General features: G+C 39.9%; 1 protein-coding gene across 21 annotated transcripts in view; it reads right to left on the reverse strand.

The window, feature by feature from the left end:
* The window catches only part of rims2a (regulating synaptic membrane exocytosis 2a), a 165210-nt gene that overhangs the window by 20908 nt on the left and 118826 nt on the right, over positions 1 to 25476 (reverse strand). For 9 of the 21 annotated variants that reach the window (XM_044117142.1, XM_044117151.1, XM_044117153.1 and 6 more), the window contains one exon: positions 24684 to 24790. In XM_044117142.1, the coding sequence (XP_043973077.1) occupies positions 24684 to 24790 (107 nt within the window). Of the gene's footprint in view, positions 1 to 1680; positions 1926 to 10117; positions 10337 to 10816; positions 10984 to 14722; positions 14824 to 18372; positions 18406 to 24683; positions 24791 to 25476 lie in introns of all 21 variants that reach the window. The other 12 variants (XM_044117139.1, XM_044117146.1, XM_044117149.1 and 9 more) reach the window with 5 other exon arrangements.

A 25476-nucleotide genomic window follows, 5' to 3' on the forward strand; every position in this document is an offset into this window, starting at 1 on the left:
TCCCGTATTTGTTTTGTTTAGGCACAGCGTTGGTACTGGCTTTATAGTCGATGTGCAGATTAACCCTCTGATTTTTTAAATTTTCTCTGAGAAGAAGCTGGAAAGCTGGTTGCAGGAGGCATTAAATATGTGCTTTATCTGCTTCAAAAAAGAAATTTGCAATCAGCATCAAAGTCAAGGTTTTTATTTTTCTCCACAAAAAGCTAAAATAAAAAAAATTAAAAAATTAAGCAAATCAAAAAGACAGTGCAGAGCTTCAAAATGTGCACTCGCTGTTTCAGGTGATCACCAAAAACCATGTCCATTAAACTAAGTTGTGTATGAGGAAGCCAGATTTATGCTGCCTCACTGAACTGCTCAAACCTCACCGGCAAACACTGCTGGGAAAAAAAAAAAAGAAACATCCACCATGTTTTGAAGGACCAATGAAGTGGAAGCTGAGCCACTCAGAACAAGTAGGGCGAAGGGCAACCTGGACATGTTCCTGTTAAAACTGATCTCAGTCACTCTGAGGGACAGAGAAGCGCTCTGTCCATCCTGTGCGCCGAGAAAGAACCCAGTGAAATATTGATAGCTCTGGGAGATTCATATTGCAGGGAGAGGGAAATGTGTCCACGTGCGGTTTTGTTGAATCCGAAAGCTCCTCGTAAAACAAAATGGCCGCACAAACGTCAGAGGCCTGCTGGTGACCGCTGCTAAACCGTTAGCAGGCGACAACAAAAGCCTCCCGTGTTTCTTCGCCGCTCGTCGGAAACAACGCGTCTGAAAACTTGGAAACCGCTACAATAAAACTGATGAGATTACCAAGTTGCTTGGCCACAGAGAGAAGGCTGTGTGCCGTTTACTTCACGAGACGGGGAACAGTGCCGTGCCACGTGAGCGCAGCGCCTCGCTGTCTCGCTCATCCTTCCTCTCTGCACACAGGCGACTCATCTCGCCATCCGTCTATCATGCTTTTCTGGTAAATCTGGATAAAAAGCGCCACTGTGCAGAAGTAATTGTCAAAAATCTCGTCACGGTGGAGAGGCATTAGCTCTTCGCAGCAGTCACATGGGGAGATGAGCTGCATAAATACTAAGAAAGATCCCTGCGCGCCACCTGCTAGACTTTACGTCAACCTCAGTGGAGCATCCGGTAGTATAACTGATTTATTGTAAATTATTGCTGAAGGCTTTTAAAAAAAAGACATGCAAAAATAAAAGACATTGCATCTATTCTGTTTAAAACAACGTGTACTTCTGTAGAAAAATCCAAGCACCCATATCCATGAATGTACATGGAAACTAAGAAACAACAATCTGCATATGGTCACATGTTTCACTACAAAATGTTTTCCACTACTAAAAAGAAAGAAAAGCAACAAGCGGTTTTATTAGGAGAGTGTAAAAAACACTGAAGAAAAGAGAGGAAAAGCAGATCTGCAGAGGCTCAATAAATCAGAGGATTATCGTTGTAAAATAAGAGAACTGCATCCAGGACAACATTCACCTAGAAGGGAGGAGAGAAACCTCGAAAGAAAAACACAGAGTGGTTAGACGTTACGGTCCTTAATCGCACCAAAGCCCTGGGAATGAAAAAGTGGAGGAAGCCAAAGAACTTAAAAAGGAATAAATAAGATTCATCATAGACAAGACACACAGTACGACCGGACAGGAAGGTTAGTGGAAGTGAGCTCCCTACCTGTTTGGCTGAGCTGCGAGGTGCTCCGGCTCTTGCGTGACATGCCAACCATGGCCTGCATTTTGGCACCAATGCTGGAGCGCCTCTTCTTCTCGTCGGTGCCTACCGTGCCGACCGCCGTGTCCGACTGACTGCCGTCCGTCTTCTCCAGGTTGCACATGTCACCGCTGATGCTTGTGCTCTTGGTCATGTTCACCTCACCGGATGTGCCCATCTGCCTGTTTTTCATTTTGGATGCAAAGTCACTGTCAGCCACCACCATTGACACGGCAACGGGGGGGGGATGGAGGTAGGGAGGGGGATGGCGGTGAAGACAAAAAGAAGGAGGGACAGGAGAACAGAGGAGGAGATGTGGAAGGACAGGTGAGGGGAGGTGAAGGGAAGAGAGGATGGAGGTGGGAAGGGTGGAGGACGGGACAAGGTGTGGGGTGAGAAGGAGAGAAGGACAGAGTTCAGGTATAGAGATTCATGACTTACAGGATAGTTATGGACTTTAGGAGACTGCTTTTACATGCAATAAAAAACCAACTACGACCAAGTCTCCTGCTTCCAAGCCCGAATCTGAAAGTGCAAGTCTATTGCAAAACGAATGAATGGGCAGGTGTAATCGCAATGCTTTTGTTTTTACATAGAACAACGTTCCTATCGCGGCTGATTTATCCCCCGAAAAGCGAACACTGAGCACAGAAGACAAGTTGCCTTTCATCAGCTGAACTATTCTGCTGCTCTTGTCGCTTGGAATAATGTAGGCCAGAGTCCAAATTAAAGTCTTATTTTAGCTCTGCCAGTAAAATTATCTTTAAGAGACAAATTACATTCTGGATCATGTGCTCTTAATAGGATGAGGTCCATGTAACTCCCCCAGGGTACCGTTCATTAATTAATTACTGACCTCCGTCACGTAACGGGATTATGGAGACAATTTATGGAGAGACAAGCTGCTGAACATCTAGGAAGAGATTTTATTACCTGTTTCTGACGGTTTTTTTAAACATCAGGCCTCGTGATGTCGAGGTTTCTATATGATAAAAGCTTATAAGGTTAAACTCCTCGCTGGTTTGAGCGATTCAAAAATTCATTGGATATTTGTAAAGTCATCTCAGTGCGATAGAAAGGTTTACCATCTAATTCTATCTTTTCAAGTATTAAACTCTACTTGTTTTTATGACCTAATGTGTTTTTGAAAGCATCTCACACAGTGCTACCGATGGTTTTATTCGATGCTTCCACTATCAGTTTTGGTTCTGTCAGGTTTCAAACATTTACTGGGAATTGTGGGAGTGAAGCTTCAAACCAGACATCAAGCATCTGAAGTCTGTTTGCTTCACAAACATGACAGTAACAATGCTGCCGCTTTCATTTATCAAATTCAGTGCAGAAGAAAAGCATTCAGCCACAACTTTTGATGTATTTTATTGATGTTTAATTTTATTGACCAGCGCCACCTAGTGCATCCTGTGAAGTTAAAGAAAGGTGATGCATTGGTTGAACTTTTTTTTTTTTTTTTTTACTAACAGAAACCTGAAGTGTGTGATATGATTTTATGACATTATTATTATTATTATCCTCCGTCTCATTTCCTTTGCACCTTTTCTTGCAGGATTGCTCCATTAATTCAACTCTGACCAGCTTCTCAGTCCTTAATGAATGATTCCATACAGCATGATGCTGCCACCACCGTGTTCCATTAGGGGGATGATATGTTAAAGGGGCAGTATTGAGTATTTTCCGGGCACATAGTGCTATTTTATAGCATAAAAAAGACGCTGTTACCGTCAGTTGTTATAAAAATGTTACATATATCAAAAATGACTTTGTAATTTATTGCATGAAATTGGGCCTCTGTTTCTTTAAAAACTCCAGCTCTTTCAGCTTCAGGAAGTCATCACAACATGGCTCCTCTATTAAACCTTTAACGTCATTTTTACCAGTGTTGGACTGAGAAGCAGCTCGTATAATGAGCTCAGCTGATCCACCAGGTGTTTGCCAATTGCTGCTGGCTAGTCTGAAGGAGCTGAGTGTGGGAGTGGTGTGGGAGGGCTCCTCTGTGAGGCGGTAGCTCTGAAACTGATCTGAAAACATTTTGGACTGTACTCTGTTTTCAAATAATCCGTTTAGCATTGGTTCGTAAATTTAAAACGAGATTGCTTCAGATTCTGGAAAAACCTAATCAGATAACTTCAAAAGGGAATTGATCAATTCAAATCTAATTTAGAGTTGTTAGAGTAAACGGGAAAAATAGGTATTCAAGCCACACTTTTCAGATTTCATTTAGAAATAGTTTGTGAAAATCTCGTCTTCTTTTCTTTTCAACTGACAATTATGTCCTATCTTTTTTCTAATAAAGTACAAATGATCAAAAATTTTGCTGCAGATGACAAAATGGAAAAAATTGCTGAAGTATAAAAACTTATTTTTTTTTTTATCTTCTCTTAAATGCATCAAAAGTAAAATTCACAATAAAGAGACACAGATTACAGTACTGGTAAACATCCAGATTACTGATGCATGATGTTACTCTGGACTTGACGTCTGAGTAAACGGAACGGCCCGCTCCAGCAGAACCTCGTCTCTTTTCTGTCTCACTCGTCTCTGAACATGTTCCGGCCCAGAGTCTCACACATACACATACACACGCAGACACACACACACGCTGTATAAGTGTGTGTGTGTGTAGAAAAGTGGGACTGTGGCACCAGAGAACAGTGTGTGCCTCATCATGCAGATTGCTCAACAGGGCTTTTTATCCAGGCCAAGATGTTCTCCGGCCACACAAAGCGTGGCGATATGATTTCTGTTTTCTAAAGACAGACAGACACACAGACAGACAGACAGACAGACAGACAGACAGACAGACCGGCCTGCTGTACATAAATATGAGTAAACCCACATTAGAAAATCTCGCTCTAAGAGGTAAAGTTGAAAAATGTATTAGAAAAATATCAGTTTGTAGATAACTTTTTGCAGGTGATTGTTTTTTTTTTTGTCCTGTGAACATCAATAAGTGATTTGTGGAAGGCCTTTATTTATGTTTTTCTAAACTCCTTTGGACTCATAAAATGTAAATCTTTCATGATTTTTTTTTGCCGTTCCAAACAGCCAAAAGTAGTCATCCTCTTTACCTCAGATTAGAGACAAATTACTATTAAGCTGATGTATTAAATCTAAGAAAAACTGGGATGTGCTGTGGCGGCGCAGGGGTTAAGTACAACCCACAAAAGGAGGCCTTGGTCCTCGACGCGGCCGTCGTGGGTTCGATTCCCGGCCTGGCGACCTTTGCCGCATGTCTTCCCCCTTCTCTCATTACCCACTTTACTGTCAATTAACTTTCAAATAAAGACCACTAGAGCCAGTAAAACCTTTTTTAAAAAAAAATCTAAGAAAAACTGGGATTTTACACGTGGTTTAAAACTGCTTCCGGGACGTTTCATTAGTCCTTAAAAACAGTTAAAACAGCATTAGCTTGAAGTGTCAGGCGCACATTAGTTTCTCTCTGCAGGGGAAGAAGAGCTTTTGGTCTGAAATCAAATAGAGCTGATCACAGAGAACAGGCGTGTTTAATGTGCAGAAGACACACAATGTGACCTTAATACACAAATCATGAGTCATCGGTAAATGTAGCTTCTGGCTTGTGGCAATCTTTACGCCATCTGACTGAGCTTTTCTGGTTTTTCCTCGACACTGATACGTGAACGTGAAGGTAGCGCTGAGCTAGCTTCACTTTAGGATGTCATGTGATTGGATTTCTATTATTTATTTTTTATTATTATTATTTTTACCTGGTTATTAGCTTTCAAAATAACCAGGTAACCAAGCTTCTAAAGCTGGGAACACAGGAGCAGGATATTTATGTCTTATCTGCGTGAAATTAGCTGGAACAAAAGTTAAACATGGTACGAGCCAAAGTATCAAAGAGTCATATCAAAACAGAGAGCAGATGGCTAAGCACAAAAGCAAACTGCTGAGCATAAAAACAGCAGGATGTCCACAGAGGTGAGCTCAGAGTGGTCTGTAGATGTATGTGACGAGTTAGATTCAGTGAAGACCAGAATTATTCATGCTGGGACATTTAGGCTGAAATTATTTTTATTTTTTTATTTTTTTTACAAACATGTTTGTTCTGATTGAGAATCCGAGCAGGAAGTTAAAGATTTGGCTGAAACGAACTAGACTTTCCTTGCAACACGTGGTTAGTAATTATAAAACAAGTTTGACCACTGAAATATCAACGTCCATCCATCCATTTTCTGTTCACTCTTGTCCCTAATGGGGTCAGGAGAGTTGCTGGTGTTTATCTCCAGGTACGCTCCGGGCGAGAGGCGGAGTTCACCCTGGACAGGTCGCTAGTCTGTCACAGGACAACACAGAGACACACAGGACTCACAACCATTCATACACATTCTCACACCTACGGAGAATTTAGATTAACCTGACAGTCATGTTTTTGGACTGTGGGAGGAAGCCAGAGAACCCGGAGAGAACCCACCATGCACAGGGAGAACATGCAAACTCCATGCAGAAAGACCCCGGGCCGGAAATCGAACCCAGGACCTTCTTGCTGCAAGGCAACAGCTCTACCAACTGCACCACTGTGCAGCCCATCAACAAAGATGTTGATATGATTATTGAGAAGGGTAAACATAATTATCAACATGCATTATTTTTAAAAAAATTCATTATTTAAAAAAAAGTAAAACAGACACTGGTATTCATTCTATGTTTCCTATGATTTTTTTCTATTAGAAACAAGCTTTTTGGTTGATGAAAATTGATCATCATTTTGGGTTGAACTATGTATTTTAGCCAAGTTTTAGTCAGAGAATAAATCTTTTTATTTCAACCCAGAAGCGTTCAGTGCTGTATAACTCATAGTAGGTCATGAAGCATGAAACTAAAAGTTCTGGAGAAATTATTTCAGATTTGATTTTCTTGTCATCAGGTTGGAATCTGTGTGCTTTTTATTTATTTATTTATTTTTTACATCATAGTCTGTCCCACAGAAGAAAATAACTCCATCCTCTTTTTGCTAAATTGCATCTTTGCGTGTTTTTAATCCTAAAACTATAAATAAAATTGTGTTTCTTTAAAAATGAAATCATGTTCGTCTAAAATTATAACTTGTCTTCTTCAAAAAGTCCTGTGACATTCGAGGATCTAAACGAGTTTTATTTGGCTTATTTATGAAGTAAAGGTCGCAGTCTGGAAAATCTGAAAGGTGTGGCGTGCATTTTTATGCAAACCCCTTTAATTAGATGCCCCTAAACAAAATCCACAGCAATCCAATCGAAAGTTATCTAAAAGGAGTCCATTCACATCCGGGGGACCTACATATATGATACTGAAAACTGACGAGGCCGGTGATCCTGACCAGCAGCAGGCTGTGGGAACGTTTCCCGTCAGCAGAAACACAGAATCTTATCAGAGTGAATGGAAATATACATGAAGCTAAATATAAGACAACCTTGGAAGAAAACCTGTTAGAAGATGCAAAAGAGTGGAGACTGAGGTGGAAGTTGACTTTCAGCAGAATATTGACCTCAGGTAAATAAGCCTATTTACGTGCGACATTAGCTGCATTTCCACTGACCCTATAACTTCACAACTTTACATTTAGAAAATAAATCTGCTTAATGGAACCGTGGAATTTTTTTAAAAAGCTCTTGTTTATTGATAAAAAGTTGATGAGGTGTGTTTTTTTGACCGTATCAAAATGAGTTTGTTCCACAAAACGGCAAGGGAAACACTCTATGCGCATTACAAAAGTCACATGATCAACAATTGGATGCTGCCACTGGCTCAAACCACCAAGAAGACGATGACAGGAAGTGGTCATAGGATGACGGAGCTGCATCTTTTTTATTGACTTATTGGATGAACAAATTGCTCATGTGTGATTTTAATCGTGTTTCCTATTAAATAGAAATAGTTTTTTTTTTTTTTACATTAGCGGGATATTGACAACGTTTTGCCCACATTTGTAAAGGGTCACTGACCCAGTCAAAGTTTAGACACAAATCTAATTGGGAGTCAGTGGTAAGACATGAAAATGGCAGTTCACACTCAATCCAGTCTGGTTGAATCTCAGCTATTTTGTGAAGTAGAATTGGAATAATTTCATCTGGAAAAGACAGACTTCCAAAGGCATATCTGCAGCATCGACTGAGGATGGATGAATACAAAAATACATGTCAGGAAACCATTGACCCTTTTGTCTTCTACTTCAAAATAACGGTCTGCTTTGTGTTTATGTCACATAAAACAATTGCAACGAGACAAAATGTGAAAAGGTCTAACAGGTAGGAGTACTTTGGCTGTAGGCACACCGGTTTTATTCGGCAGCTGTCATGGAAGAACCGACCACACAGTGGAACGAGTCATCAGGTCAGAACCTGTTCCTTCTCTGAAAGTGAATCCATTCGGTAACTTGCAACATTTTAACGTAAACCGTTCATGGCGTTTTGAGTGAGTCTGAGCTGAAAAGGTGCATAGAGACAAACATCAAGTGATGAATGCAACAGACAACACATGGATGCAACATTGAAACACAGAGCAGCACGAACAGCAAGTCTTCATATTCTTTGCTTTAATCTGCAAACCAAATCCTCCTGCTGAAGCGCAAAAAAAAAAAAAAAAAAAAAAAAAACACCATCCAGAAACAATCTACACATCTGCAGATGCTTTCTGTTTTGCTCCAAGAATGAGTTTTCCTCGTGGAAGCGACTGTACGCCCTGCTGTAACGTTAACCGCACATGGCATTAATCCCAGCGTGATTTCTCTGCCTACCAAGGGGGCAGCTCTAATATCGGAGAGTGAGGCTGTAACCTGGATCCTGCTGTGAATTTAATTTGATGGTGAAGCGTCTTATTAGCGGCGCAAGCTAAGCTTCTCTCCTGCTCTGGGACTTGGAATCCGTTTCCTCCTGACACACTTTTCACAATTGCTATTCCGAAAGCGTTCGCAACCGAAGACATCGCCTCTCTCTCTCTCTCTTTCTCTGTCTCTTTCTCTCGTGGCCGCGTTAAACGGTGCCAATTTAAATTTAATTTCAGCATGTTACAACCTAATCTCTGTGCGCCGGTTTGAAATGAAAGCGATAGCTTCGTCCGGTTCTGCACGTGTTCCAGGTGAAAGTGCAATAAGTCTGTCACGTTTTCCCACCAAAAATTAGAATTATCATTTGAGGCCGTTTACGTGTTGCCTAGCAAAAGTGAACTATATGAGGTACTTAAAAAAAAAAATCTAGTTTCAAGAATGACATCTGAGAAACTTTAAGATAAAATAACTAATTAAAGTAATTAAAGGATCAGTAGCTTTGCTGGTTTTGTCTTGCAGGTGTTTATTGTTTCCAGGTTTTGTGTTTTCTTTATCTGGGTCTTTTCTGTTGCCTGTTATTCACCGTGATTGTTTTCAGATCCCATCTCCGGTTGCCATGTTACCATCTGCTCTCCCTTTTCCATAAACCATCCTATCATACAGTGATGGTCACATTTATTGGCACTCCTAGTAAAGATGTGTTAACAGTGTCTAGGTTCGTAATCTGAGGTCAAAAAGTTCAAGAAAAAAAAAGATCCAACCATTAAGTACATTTACACAGAGGGGAGAAACAAACAATGTTCGTTTTATGCAAGGAAAACAAAACTACTTTTTAATTTATGATCCACTCTTTACTGATTGGATATTTAACATTTAATGATCTGAGTATTAAGAAACATATTAGTAAAACATTATTTCCAACTTAACCACAGCATACAGTTAATATGAGAGATAAGCTCACTGTTTGCTTCAAACATGATGGTTTTTTTTTGGGGTTTTTTTTTGGGTGGACTCACGCTACAGGAACAACTGATCCATTTATTTGATATTTATTTTTATAACCATATTTGTACTAGAGGTGCCAAAAAACATAGCTGGTAAAGAATAGACCTGTTTTGGTTGTATTTACCCAGAATGCGCAGTGCATTCTGGGTAAAAGCTTCCTGCTTTCGGAACGGTCTCTGGTCTGCTTGGCTTGAACCGCACCAAAGTTCACTTCAACCGAACTGAGACCTAGACTTTTAGGTCCACATCAGAGTTTGATTGTGCGTTCACACCTCCCCTAACCAAGCTGACCTTCCCATCAAACGAACTAGAGTCTGATTAAAACGAACTGAACAGGACTGGTCTGAATGCACTCTATGTAACTTATACTCTTGCTGAAACAAGGATTTCAGGAAGGTAATTTGTTTCTTCCTTTCTTTTCCACACATTTCCTCTATCAAGTGGCAATGCTCCACTTTGACAGTATTGGTAGGGATATCAGGGCCACCATGTTGGGTAAGGAGTGGAGAGCAGCACTGTACAGTTCTAGAAACATGGAGACGTTAGTAGGCCAGAGGGGCTGCAGGTGCTTACTAAAGTTAGTAGCTATCTTTAACTAGGCCACTGCACATGTATTACCTGAGGTTAGTGTCTGAGGCACTCCTTTGGTGCAAGTCCTCTTCTTTATCCATCAAATCCTCCTGAAGCTCCTGGTCTCCGTCTATCTTACTGCCTGACTCTTTGCTCTCACCCTGCCTGACTCTTTCCTCTCTTCCCCTGTCTCCAGCCTCATCTTCCTCCTGCACCTCCCCTAACTGCTCATCCGCTTCCCATGAACGCCTTCTCGATTGCAACTGGCTGAAAACGGAGACAGATGCGAAGACAACAGCACATGCAAAGCAGAAAGAAAATCAAAGATAGCATGAACAACATAAAAACAACAAGAGAATCCAGAGATGCAGTGCAGTGAAGAAAGCAAAATGATTGAAGAAGAAAGAAAAAAAAGAAAAGAAAGAGCAAGCTTAGAGCAAAACACCATGCAAATGAATTTGGTTTCAGTCGCACTTGAGACAAGATCAAAAAGATTTGGTGTAATTTCATAACACTTTTGGGTCAGAGACAGCATAACTAAAAGTTCAAGAAGTTTGATTTTTGCGTCTTAAAAACACAGAACTAAGAAAAAAAACGCTGTATAAAAGAGTCAATTTCTCTTTTGGGGTTCAAAAAGGTTCAATAGAAAAAAAACAACAAAAAACGCTCCCATTCCCGATTAAAAACTTCACAAGGGTATAAAAGTAGGACAGGGATTTTGTCCTGCTATCGTGGGCGTGAGCTTACCGGATCTTGCGGTTTCCCTGCGGCCGTTCTGATTGGACAGATATGTAGCTCGTGCTGCTGAACCGAGAGGCGCTGCTGGTTCTCGACACAGCGGACACGTCGCTCACATCGCTGTCCGATGACTTGGCTGACAAGTTGTCAGAGCCCCGCGGGTCTCTGCCTGAGCGCTGCACACAGAGCAAAACAGATCATAAAAGGTATTTCGTTAAAGCGAGGCATTTGGCGAACATTTGCAAACGGCAAACTAGCATTAGCAACAAAAAAAAATTGGAAAATTATGATTGGAAAGTGCCAGTAATTTAACACATAAACAATGAATCCGTTATGTTAAAACAGAGTTGTTTAGGTAAATAGTAAGTTATTTCATATTCACAGTAAATCGTGGAGTCATTTCAACCAGAAGCTCAAACAAAACTTAACAGTTAAGTTTTCAGCTACACCAATCAGCTTATCTACAGCTGTTAGCTCCGCCTACTGACCGCTAGGGCGGAGAGATAAAGTAAACTCGGTATGATGCAGCACACATCTGATAAGTAAACACGTAAAATGAATACAAACATGCTTTGCAGTGTAAACCAGTCATTTCTACTAAATGAATCACTGAACTGTCCCTGTTTCAGGTCAGTTAGAATCACCAAAACTGTTTCTCTTTGCTAAATGCTTCAATAGTTATAGAGAATTTCAAAAACTTTCTTCGAAATCTGAAGTTTACATACATTTGTTCTGCGTTTTGTAGAATTTTTGGCCAAGTTATTCAGTTTCCCCAAACGCCTCGCAGTAATTTGGTCCATTTCTCCTGACGGAAGCGGTGAATTGTTCTCATCTGTGCCCAAGCTTTACGTATTGAAATGTTACTTCAATATTTTTCATAATGTGTCTTTTCATCGCGATGTAATCACCAAAAAATAAAAAAAATAAATAAATAAAAAATAGGCTCCGTTGTTGCCTGTTGGGATGAGGATGGTGCTCTCGCCCTTTTCTTTCCGCAAACATAAGAGTAATCATGGTATCCACGTATTTCCATTTTGGTTTCATCACATCATGAAGAAAGCACAGGGTCTTTGACCTGAAGAGCTTTTACAATCAGGAATCTGGCTTTTGGAGTAATGACTTCTTCCTCCCTGAGTGGCTCTTGACCAAGAAGGAACCGATTCTCATTCGGATGATGAGCCTCTCTCTGTTCTCACAGCATCTTCACAAAATCTTTTGGTTTTGTTCTGGAGTATGAAGGGGGAAACTGGCTTGACGCACGTCTTTCCCTCGATGTTCTGGCTGATTTTTATTGAGTTTTTCATCGTCATCCACTCGATCACACACGGCAGAAGTACGGCATGTGTGAGACGTGCCTCCATTTAACTCAGACCAATGTGAATGGACCTATCACAAGCTTATGAAGCCACGTCATTATCACCTGAAATATAGCAACTGTAAACTTCCTACTTTGACGAAAGTCACAAAAATATTTCTATTTTCTCTTGCATTTAGAAAAGGGAAATTGCTAAAAAGAAAAGAAAAAATAACGGGCAATAATGGAAAAATAATATTTTCTGTTTTGTTGAAAGTGTTTCATACATCAGTATTTATTTAACGACTTATTGATTTCCAGGTTGATTTCGATGTGTTGTTTTGTCCTTTTATAATCAAACAACGGTGTGAATCTACAACCTGTTTGTTTTTATTGTCGTTAGAAATAGTACGAAAATACAAAGTTTGTTTTCCAGGGAGAACACTGAAAAGTGCAGCAGCGATGCAATTTGAAAGTTTAGAACATACTTATTTGCAGTACGGCTCTCGCTCGCGGCAGCAGACGTTCAGCCCAGCGTTCTGTGTGAGCTATAAAGAGACACCAGCAAGGCTGAAGAAACCTCTTCACAGACTGGGTCAGAGTCAGGTTTTTGAAAAAGTGCAGATTTGACTTTTTCACAATCTGAGTAAGCACAATCTAAACTAACAAGAGACAAAAACAAAAAAAAAAGAAAAAAGTACTAATTCATGGTTTCCCAGAGCGACAGAATGTTTTGGAATACATTAAATATTTCTTTTTGTTTACAAACCAGTCAAGTAGACCCTGTTACCGGTAATATTTCTAAGCAATGCTTAAATAATCACGTCCAAAGTCCGCAATTCCTCCTAATGATATTTACATGGGGTTCATAGAATTACTGTTTTCTTTCTACCCAATAAAACGGTAAATCAAAACCAGCAGCCATTAATTGGCTAATAGACAGTGCTTTGATTACGCCGCGGCTTCCTTGGAAGCTGGTCTGGAACGACACGCAGCCGGTTTGAATCGAGCCGTGTTTATATTGTTCCGGGTCTGTTTACTGTAAGGCCGTCTGAGCTGAGTGTTACAGTAACTGCACTTGCCCAATAGAGTCCAGCTTACTAGCAGGAAGAACGTTGTTCTGTCAATAGGAGCTCTAGGAAAGCAAATATTCAACAGACGAGAACGACTTACACCTGAATCTGCTTTTTATAGACCTGCGTTAGCATGCAGCTTCTCTCAGTTCAATAGCTTTCACAGCACCGACTTAAAAGGAGAGCAGAGCCAGAGTCTTTGTCTTGGCAGCAGTGAGACAGCAGGCCAAGTTCCCTAAAAGTCTTCAGAGCCTTTTTCAGACCAGAAAGGTAAACATCTGATTATGGAAACAGCTGGTGTCACATTCCTGAAAATGATAAGAGGAAGCTCTGGGCTGTGTAGGCTTTTATTTTTCCATCCCTGAATCCAAACTGATGTGTTAAACATCAAAGGGTTTTAGTTTGTTTTTAGTCAAGTGTGCGCAGAGCGACGGAGGAGTGAGCACATTGTTAGTCAAAGTAATCCACATAATATGCTGTAAGAATCTGTTCATGTACCATATAAAATTATTAATAACCTTCGAAAGTCTTTACATTTTGTCATATTGCAACCGCAAAATCCAATTACTTTTATTGGGATTTTATGTGACAGAACAACACAAAGGAAGAAAAATAATTACTTAAAAAACTCACAAATAAAAACTTGAAATGTGTGGCGTACCCATATATATATTGTTTGGTTATGTCTCAACAAGCTTTGTAGATACAAACATTTTTCACCTTCCCTCCTCCTAAAAAATCTGCCAATAACTGTGAGTTATCTATGAACATCATAAGATTAATCACAAATAAATTCTTAATTTATTATATTTGCAGCTCTGGAAAAAAATCACTTTAAATGGTCAGTTTCTCTGATTTTACTTTTGAGAGGTAAAATGAACACTGTTCTTTTATTCTACGAACTACTGACAACATGTCTGCGAAATTCCAAGCAAAACTTTTGTATTTATTTGCAGAAAACGAGAAATGGTCAAAATAACAAAAAGATGCAGTGCTTTCAGATCTCAAATAATGCAAAGAAAACAAATTCATATTCACTTAGAAACAAAAATGCGAGCATTTTAACTCAGGAAGAGTTCAGAAATCAATATCTGAAGGAATAACCAGGAAGATTTTCAAAAGGGTTTCAGTGCAGTGGACTCTTGATTTTTTTTCCAGAGCTGTATATGTATTTATTCACTCCTTTGCGTGTGATCATGCAAAATATCATATTGTGTTTAATCAATGAAAATCTGCATAAAATACTTTAAAGTTTGTGGCTGTAATGTGAGAAGATATAAAACCCTAATTAATTAGGGTTAATTAATTAATTAAGGGTTAGTTATGTGGGGGAAAAAATCAACAGGAACTAAAAGATTTCTGTGTCTTAAAGAAAAATGCTCTATTAAGACATGAACCAAACAATGAGCGTGTTTGAATGTAGCTAAGTGGGTTAGCATCGTGCTCGACAGCTTCCAGTGCTTGCCACACTGTGTGGCCTTTGGGCTGAATGAGAACCAGACACCAAGTGGATGTTTTCTGGAGTCCAGCATCTGGGCGTGTCTGTACCTTGTGGTAGTCTTGTTCCAGTCTGGAGTCGGAGCTGGCTCCCTGTTTGTACATGTTCAACTTTAGTTTCATCTGCCTGGTCTTCTCCTCCATGTCCATACCTGAGCACAGAGACACATGCTGGTCAGACAGGAAGTTGCACTGAGGGAGGTGGGTCGGGTGAAAGGTCATTCTGCCGTGGTGAGAGACAAGCTTCTGGTGAGCCGCGATGAGACGAGTCAAAATGGAAAAAAAAAAGCATAATGGTTGACTGGATTCACACACACATTCAACCTGTTCCACCTGAGCTGCAGCATATTCAAACTAACATATTAACATGCTAAAGTATTTCACAAAATATTGCTAGTTAATTCCTGTGTATTTGCAAATCTCCAACTTAAACCATTTGCACAAGATTTTGCATATAAACTCCTCCTTTGACATAAAAAAAACTTTCTATACGTCAGGAGTAATTTAACAAACACAAAAAAAAAAAATCTCATTTAGCTTAACCCAGCAATATCCTTAAACTGACGTTTGATCCAATGTGCCTATTTACACTGCTGCTTGTGTTTTTATGGTCAAATCTCTTTTAAGCAGAATAAGTTCACAGAAAATCCTCTCAAGCTACAAACGTCAATACAAAACTTCCCACCAGAACACCATCATCAATCGTTCAGTCCCAAAATATTCCTGGATCGAAAACAGATGCACAGCTACACCTCCACCTGCCCACTGCAGGCTTCGTCTCTTCAGCTGCATCATCCGATGGCATGATTCGATGAATGCAAACACACACATTGCGCCATGCACATGAGCAATGAGACTGAACATTCAGACACACACGCACCGACAGAAAGATAAAAAGCAGAACAGATACGGTGAGATTGAGGTTTAATTAATTAAATCTCTCTGTTAATTTAATTTTCTGTCACGTTTAGTAAGTATGTGCTTATTATCACTTTTCACAACCCACAAAACAAGTTTTTAGCTTTTATCAGCTGACAGATGTAGAGAAACAAACCCAGATGATGATTGTGACTGTAGCTGACTGGTTGGATATAAAAACAACATCAAAGAAAACCTAATAGTTTTACGGTCAGTGAACACACCATACCCAAGCGCTAACAGCACTCGGTGTCAAAGTTGTTATCAAGGGAATAAGAATCAAAGTTAGCACAGAGGTGTAAAAAAACCTACTGGAAAGAAAGCTGTGTTTTCATATTTATAGAACTGTTGCTTTGGAGCAAGAAGGATTGTGTGTTCAGACTGGAATTGGACCCACAACCTTTGCGTGTGGGACTGTCTCCCACATCAAAGCAGATGGCCTTAAGGATGACTGGTCACTCTACACTGGAACCTAAATGGAACCGTGCACGGACATGTGGGTGTAGACGTATCAACACGTCTTTTGTATATTCAGACTGATGCTGTGTGAAAGAGGACAGGACCTTCAGCAGGTAACAGGAAGGCTGAACGGAGCACAGCACAAGTGTGTTAAATCAGGAAATGTTTCCATGTTTTCTGGACTCTTTAATGTGAATGCGAGGATCTACGTTCTCTACACAGGACAGACAGGAAGTGCTGTTGTAGTGACAACAGCTGCGCTAACTGCACTTAACACTGAAACACCGTAACGAACTCAACTTAAAATAATTTTGTGTCTAGTTTACAGCGATGGATGTCGCCTGAGTTTCAAATAGGGCTGGGAAATCTGACGGCAAAACATATCACGATATATTGGTTTTGTATCTGTCAGGATCAATAACTTTATTATTTTTTTCTTTTAAATATTTCAAATACTCCCAAACTGATGATGTGACTTTTCCTGTTTTATCCAGTTTCCTCTTGAGCTGTTGTACTCATTTTCTCCTTTCACTCCACGTCGTCGTTTTTGTATTTTTAAGCAGCAGCTAAGTTAATGAACAAGTGGTTGCTAGGTAACCAAAGAGCGAGTGAGTTAGTAGATGCCACCAATCTCGTTTAGCTCAGAGAGGTTGAGCAGCTAAAATCTTTCCTCTGCCTACATCCTGCAGAATGCTGAATCAGAGCTCAGTGAACTTATTGAAATTTCTATTTGTTGTATTACATATTGGTCATGTGTCTACCGCAACATATACTGTCGATTTTTAACCTCAAACCTACTATCTAGTATAGCTAATTTATGATTTGGATTTTTTTTCTAGCCTTCAACCTGCGAAGACTAGATCAAACTATTTGAGTTCTGTTTTGTGTTTTCCAACTTGATAGAATCAACTATTGTCAGATGAAAACCTTACAAAAAAGCCAACAAAATCTTGGAAATCCTTCTTCAGAGAATGTCTTTGGTATAAGTGGCATTCCATTGTAATGTTAGGTACAGTAAACTGTGTCATGTTGGCTAAACATTTAAACTGCTTCTACAATGTTAGTTTTGATTCATTTGATGGATTTCTCAAGGCTTATCTTTGCATTCATAGTTCTTTGTAAGATGTAAAAAGATTATCATGTGTGAACAAATGATTCACAAGAGAAATCTGTGACCAACATCAAAATAAACAAAAATCGCAGCAGCTTAAAGGTTTTTAAATGCCATCATCGAGCTACCTCCAGATTCTCCAGATTTCAACATCTTACTAATTAATCTGACAAACATGCCTGGGCAAAATTAAAATAAAAAAATTCTACAAATGACTAAGGAGGAGCTTGTCAACTTTGTTTCTGGGTAGGACAGGGTCTTATAACAATAGCTGCATTTCCATTAACCCCAGAGCTGCGTAAACTGAAATGACGGAAATAAATAACCTTAACGGAAACGCACCAATATTCAAAAACTCCTTTTTTCTCACTACAACGTTTTCACGCTAGGATGAAGTAGTTTTTCAACCATATCAAAATAGATGCATTTTGCAAATTTCACATGAGTCAACAGCCAGATGTTACTACTGGAGAAGATGACAAAGAAGATGACAGGAAGTTGGAGGATGATGGTTTTTGTTTTGTTTGTTTGTTTGTTTGTTTGTTTTTCGGACAATGTGGCTCAACCAGAGATCTCATAGTGTAACACAACTCATAAAAAGTTGTGTTGAATCCATAGCTCTTCTGTAAAATCGGCCACTACAATTTCCCCAAAATGCCGCATACGTAGCCCCCCCCAAGTATTTGGAGCTTGTTGCGCCAACGCCTGGATAAGATGGAGACGTCTCCTCTGATGGCTGATAAATGATGGATGAATTATAAATATATCTCATGTAACCATTCACATTTGTCGCTGACATGATTGCTAATAACTTATTGCCAGAGCAAGTTTATTCAAGTGTGATTTTAATTTAATTTATTATTTAATGGAAACACAGCAAATGTGAAATTGTGTTTTTTCGACATCAGCAGAATATCGACAAGGATTTGCGCACATATGTAATGGAAACACAGCTAGTGTCTGCTGTAAAGAAACAGCACTGGAAACACTTGCTATCATTGACCCCTAAGCCCAGAAAATAAAGTTACAGACGCCACAGAACCTGGAAGCGCCATCTAGAGGACAACTAAAAGAGTGCAAGAGAATGGAGTCAAGCAAAGCGCGGACAGAGTAGACGGCTGGGATGAGGGGAGGCGGATAGGGAGCCGGGGAGGAGAGTAGGGGTGGGCGGGCAGGAAAGGAAGAGGAAGCAGCAGAAGAAGAAGGGACAGACCTGAGTTCGTCCAACTTGGTGAGTCCGTGTCTTCTGGGTTTACATCACAAAATGGACAGACACAGACAGAGGAGAGGAACATGGATGTAAGAGGATGCACAAAGGGTAAAAAAGGGAGGGGGGCCAAGTTGGAGAAGGACAGTGTGCGTGTGTTTGTAGAGGGGTGGGTGACGCCATCATTGAATGTGTCAGGTTTGAAGGGTTAGAATGAGAGGGAAGTGGAGGAGGGTCAGGGAGGAAGATGGGGTTTGGGGGGGAGGGTACAACACAACACAACAACAATACAACACAACATCGACAAAACAGCAAACACAAAGGACACAAACAAAAGTCATCACATTCTCCAACAACACACAAACTCCACCAGGGGCGTTGTGGGAAGTCGAAACAGAGCAAGAAGGTGCAAGACTGGGAGAGGCTAAGACAGAGGCTGAGAGTTTAGTCATTAGAAACTGAAGAGGGGAAGGAAATCTGGGGGGGGGGAAAAGCTGAAACAGGAAAGAGATGTTAATGGATCAAACCTGACAAAACCTGGAGAGAGAGAAAGAGGGAGAGAGAGAGAGAGAGGAGAAGGAGTAAAGGAAGAAGTGGATGTCGCTTCTTGTGGGGAGAGACAGCCTGGAAAAGTAACAGAAAAGAAAAAAAAAAAAAAACGACAGCAGGAACTAAAGACACTGAGCAGCGAGCACACAAAAAGAAAAAACAGCCAACTCCTTCAGCTGGTGTCTCACCAGAAAGAAAAAGGGAAAAAGGTGAAATTGGTAAAATGTCACCTTGTAGCAAAGTAGAAGGCAGGAGTATGTGTTAAGATGTAAACACATTGTAAAGCAGATGCATGCAGAAGTCAATCAGTTTGTTTCAGAAATTATGTTACGCAACAGCAGCAAGTTCCTGCTCCAAGGCATTTCACTCGCTCTCTCTGATATATTTATACTGAATTCATGATCATATTTTTCTTCCCCTTTATGTTATTAATAACTTTACAACCTGCTAGAACCGACTTTTTAGCTCTACAAACTGAACTGAGCCTTCCAGTTCACTAGCAGCAGTCATGACTCTGAAAACAGGAACCCGTTAGCACGCAGGACGTTAGCACGTGAGCTACCGCCGCTCCACATGTGTGACCGCTTCCCCTCAGAGTCGTTCTGACCCCTTTACGCAACCTTCATTCCTGATCTGAAGCAGCGCTCACATCACAACTCGTTTTTCACACCACCCTCCAACAAAATTGGCATTTTGGTTCTTTAATACCCGATTAATGCCTTTTTAACGAAGTGGCGCATGAATAAAAAGGCAATCAGAGACAGGTGACTCATTAGCTTTCATCTCTTTGTGACGGCCGGCATCATCAAATTGTATTCATTGGCAATAATGTGACATGTCAAAAGATTGACTTTTTATATATCACTTAGGAACACAACAGTCAGTTACCTACATATTACAGACAATATTCAGCTGAATACTGTCAAATTGTATAAAATGGTATATTTATGCAACAACGTTAATTAAAAACAAAACAACCTTTTAGCTTAAGAAGCCTTGATGTCATTCATCATTCTCCTGCTTTGGTAAAAATGCGGCAGTTTCTAAAATCTAAAAGCCAGTAGGAGCATAAAGAACAAAATTCAATGGAATCTGGAGGACACATTATATTAGCAAAGATGAAAAAGAGACTTAGTTCAAAGGTTCATGAAGATAGGAATCTTTGGAAGTACAATGCAGCACACACAGAACCTCAAGACAGGAGGACGTCACACAAAACCAGCGTAGGAAAACCGGAACAAAAGGGAAAAGCTACACCTAATATATCTTCAAATAAATCTTATGAAATGGAGCCACTAGTTGGTTTTATTCACACTGTGCAAAGACACACAGAAACACACACACCCCGACAGACATTGAAATTGATGCCCGTTAAAGTTTCATTCATTTCCAAAGCTCAACCCTGACCTGAACCTGAAAACAGGACTTCTTCCTATGGGGCCTGCACTGGGGGCCCCATGAGGGGGAGTTGACCTTCATAACATACTATGTGTTGGGAAAACTGGCTTTACAAGGTGAGAAATACTAAAACACACACAAATGCACACACACACACGCGCACGTAAGAGAACAGTAAAAATTGTTTGTTGCTATTGTTTTACATTGAGTACATGAACAGCAATAACATGCAGTACACCCTGTTCTCCAGCAGAGAGCAGCACTTTAGAAGGCTAAAATATAAAGCCTTATGCCTTAAGATTTTTTGAAAGTCACTAAATCTGAAAGTTAAAAATTACAACAGCAATGTTTTCCTTAAAAGTGTGTCAAAAGAAAACGTCTAACACTAGTAACCCTTAGCAGAAACTCCTGTGTGTTTTAGTGATCTATCATTTCTTTATTTTACTAAACGACACACTGATGAACCTGCTTCAACTTCTGCTGAGATATTGGATTCTTTTCAGCGTGATTTGGCTGGACTATTTACACCATCATATGACTGACAACCCCAAACACTTTCACTAGTTATCTGAAAAATTCGTAATGTCATTTAAAGCAGGACACATTCACTCTCAAACCCACCAACCTGCGTCAGTGAGGGAGGGGTGTGGCTGAGACCCTCCGTCAGACAAAGAGCCATTCAGCCCTCGCTGCTGGTCCTCCCATGTCACCTCTATGGGAAATACACACACACACACTCACTCACTGGAGGACAGAGAACCCCAGGTTGTCCTGGAGAAAAATATTTTTCGTACTTTATGTGAGGGGAAAAAAAAAACAGTAGAACTGAGTTGTAACATGCCAAAAGACAAGTAGATAAAAAATAAACACCAGGAGCAGTAAGAAAGAGAAAGAGTTGAAAGCAGCGACAGCTCCTGTTTAAAGATTGTGAGCATGCTGCCATCTGCTGGTCAGCTGAGAAAACTGTCTCTTATTATTCTAAAAGATTCTGCTTCATCTTTTAGATGTTTTCCTGCAGCAAAGCAGGAAAACAAAAAGTACTAAAGATGTTTTGTATGTTTTTTACAGATTATTGTAACTGCAAAAAGAAAGTTAAACATGGTCCTTGAATTGATAGCACTCCAGAAAGAGTTCCATTCTTATTAAATTCTTTAAAATTATGGGCATATGTTTGATAATAATTGTTTATTCAAGGATGAAGTGACTGTTACAGCTGGGTAAAATAACTCAGCATTAGCATTAAGGGTGGGTTAGATAGGACGTATTGAAGGCAGAAGAGGGCATGCTAGCTAGAAATCACAACAAACGTAATAATATCAGATACAAATATATCTCTTATTTGTTCAGGCAACTTAAGATATAAAGGGATTAATTTGTTCAATCTAAGAAATAGTTCTACAAATAGAACAAAGTTAAAGGAACGTAGAAATGTGCAAAAGTAATAAGACAAAAACAAATCACAGTAAGTAGACATCGAGAATAGAGGTGTAACAAGGTCTCACGTTAAAAAATGTATATTCCTTATGAAAAAAAAAAGAAGACTGGACTGAGAAGCTCAAACCAGTTTCAACATAGCAGATATGAGAAGGATTGGTAAGAACAGTAAAAACACTGCAGCTGGTCCATTTGTTGGCTAGTAATGACAGATTATTATTATTTTTTTTAGACTGCGCCGCATTTAATTATCTCTGTTTTACTACCTAAAAGTTGTATAATGATCCGATACGACATTTAATGTATTTCTCTTGTCATTTGCAATCAGGTTATCGGTTTATATTACCTTTTTCATTTTAGTCTTTAAATCACCAGAATTTGTATAACTTTACATTTTCTGTCAGTCTGATGACATCGTTTTAAAATACGAAATCAGATCATTTGAATAGTTACAAAATACCTGAGTGGCTTTTAAAAAAAATAAATAAATAAATACTTAACTCTTACTTGGGTGATTTCTTAGATGGTTAGTTTTCACTTTCACTTGAAAACATGCTGAAGTAGTGCAATTCATACTTGACTACAACTTTTGGGTACTCTACTTATCTCTGGGAAATAAACACAAAATTGAATGTCCCAAACAAATAATAGATTTTTTTTTTTTTTTTTGTAAAAAAAAAACAAAAAACAAAAAAAACTAGATTCTTGTTTTACCCCAAAATACTGCTAAAGTCATGTTTGGTCTGGCTCTTCTGAACCCAAAACCGATGTGTTGTTACACCCTTAATCACGAGCTGGACAGGAGGCAGAAGAACAGGAGGTTCCACAGCAAACCCAAAGCGTCACTGCATTCAGAGGACTTGCCTTTCCTTCCGTTTACAGGAGGACCTTGGGGCTTTTCTTCGCTGTTAGCATCTAGAAGCAGATCGACGCTCGTCAGACAATCGGGCCGTGAAACGTTGAAGCAACGAGGAACATCGTCCCACAGATCAGATCACAAACACACCACTGACCCAGAGACTGTTGTTTGTTTTAACTTTGTATGACACTTTGTTGAGTTATGCACGCTGTAGAGTTTATGCTGTGGAGCTAAATTGAGGCCATGAAGTTTGTTCAAAAGAGGAGAATTTTTTTTTTTTTTTAAAACATGGTAATTTATTTTTTATTTTTTATTTTCAACTGGAAAAATATTTTGAATAATCTGAAAGTAGTTTTGAACAATTTTTCTGTTTTCTTTTCTTATTTTATTTTTTTCAGTTTTAATTTCGTTAAACTTTACGGCCCCAATTCAGCTCCATAACTTCAGGAAGTGTTTAAATTCATGGATAAGAGTTTGCTGCACATAAGAACAAACGAGAAGGCAGATATTTTATAAGTTTATCAAGTTGGAGCCAGTAAACTCTGCCTTCTCATCTAATCCAAAGAGGGCATCTAGATCCATTTTTGAGGGTAATGCTTAAAAAAAACAACCTGCATCATAAAAAAGCAAGAATCCATCAGGACTGATGGGACAATGTGCCAGTTTGCAACCATGCCAGTGAAGGTTGTTGATGATTTCTGATTGCTTGGTAAATTGTTTAGTGTTTTTTTTTTTAAGTCTGTCCCAATGTGTCCACTAGTTCAGTTAGCACTTCTATGGCCTCAGTCAAAAAAACAAACAGAACACATAAACAGATGGGCGAGCAGGAAGTAGAAACTGTGGGGGACCCACGTCTCTGCCAACATTCACATCATTCATTCGAGCTTATGGGTGAATGTACTGAAACCTCCAACCGTGTATATTAATCTCGTCCACAGACAGGACCCGCTTTGTAAGTTCTTTTCGTTAATAGCATCGTAAATAATTGACCAAAACGGTTTTTATTGCAAAAGGAACTCCCCTTTAGAGCAGGTTTATGTGGAAGGTAACACACCTGGTGGAACAGCTTCAGCTGCCCCGCTCTCCGGTCCAGCTCCCTCCGTTCCTGCTGTCTCTTCAGCTGGTGCGTAAAGTTTAAAGAAAATTATTCACTTTTTAATTATAACGAGACGCCGCTGAACTTCCAACCACAGCCGGTAAGGACGGGCAGACTTCATCAACATCGAAGCTTCTCCGTACGAAGGAAAGCTAAGTTACCTCAGATCACGTACCTTAACCAGCTGACATTAAGCTTCCTTGGAAAATGTCCTATTTCTAGAAATGTTTCCCAACTACAGAAGTACAGTTGGTTAAAGAAAGAAAGGAAGTAAGGAAGAAAGAAAGTGACAATGACTCAAGTAGACACTGGTAGACCTAGAGAACTTAGGGAAAGTCCTTGTGGATTCGCAAAGTTCTCTAAAGAGGCTCAACCCTACACCTATTTTTCTTTCAATCTGTCCAATTCCTTCCCCAGAGGTCATGCAAAGCTAAGGAACTTCATCTTTTTTGTGCATGCAGAATTACTAATAATTTACAATGATAAAGTGTCCGAGCAGCAAAAAGAGTGGATAGTCCATGAACTCAGATAGAGACTTTATGAAGAACTTGCAGGATCCAGACGGATCAGAAGGTCAGAAACAAATGAAGATGAGGCGAGCTCAGGGTGCAAAGAAGACACGAGGCACCGCAGACCAGGTTTGGGTTTTCACAGAGCGAAATACAACTCAACCAAAACGTTGTGCTTGATAGACTAAAAAATCAAACACAAACCAGATACAAACCTTCATTTGACTGTTTTCCTTCATTTCCGTCTTCTGAGAGAGAAACGGAAATAAACCAAGCGAAGGCGGATTGTGTTGTCGTGAGAAAACAGAAACGCATCAATCAAACCATACGTGGAACAACTCTGTAGACAAATAATCTCACATTTTTACGTCAAACGCGAATCTCAATAGACCATGCCTAGGACCCAAACAGCGGAGTCATCGAGTGATTCTAGTAACAAAGAAGCATGGTTAGCTAATGTCGAGTTACTTACTTCTATCTGTTCCTGGGGTTGGAAGCTGTGGGAGTTGGCGCCCTCTTCTACTGGACATGGGAGTACTGGTGGGACTGGTCTGGACAGATCCACTGCGAGGATGTGCCCTGAGTGACAAAAAGAAACCAACATGAAGCAGAAGAAAAGAGAGGGTGGGGCGAGGCCATGTTGCACCCACAGATTTACAGCAAAAACACCTTCTTTTTGTTAGGTCATGCCACTATAGCAGTGGTGGAAAATGATTTTATCTTGGGTCGATAATTCATTTGGTCCATTTTCAAATGACGCTGAATAATATTTGTGGGTCATTCGGACACATCGGTACGGAAGAGGATTAGGACCACTGAAAAAAAAAAAAAAGAATAATTTAGACTTTTTTTTTCTCAGAATTTGGACATTAAAACCAGAACTCTGACTTTTTCATTTTTCCAGAATTTGAGGGGGAAAAAAAGTCCAGAATTCTGAGATTAAAGTCAGAATTTTTTTTTTATTTTTTTTTTTATCGGCACTAATCCTCTTCCGCACATCAGTGGTGTTTGAAAAAAGGAGACAATTTTAACCCTTCAATTCACTCTCACTCTCTGGGTTTTGAACAGATGACATTTTGGCACATGACATGGAGGCTGAGGGTCACATCAGCTGCAGGGAGCTGATCTGCAATAAGAGACGCTCGGTGTGAGACGAATGCATGTACAGTCGACTCATCGGGCTGCAGGGAGAAAAGAGTTCAATGCAGATCCAGCAGACCAGTGCGACCATGCGTTCATACCGTCTCTCAACAGCTTGAAGTCAA

This window comes from Gambusia affinis, linkage group LG05 (assembly GCF_019740435.1).
Source record: "Gambusia affinis linkage group LG05, SWU_Gaff_1.0, whole genome shotgun sequence".
NCBI lineage: Eukaryota > Metazoa > Chordata > Actinopteri > Cyprinodontiformes > Poeciliidae > Gambusia > Gambusia affinis.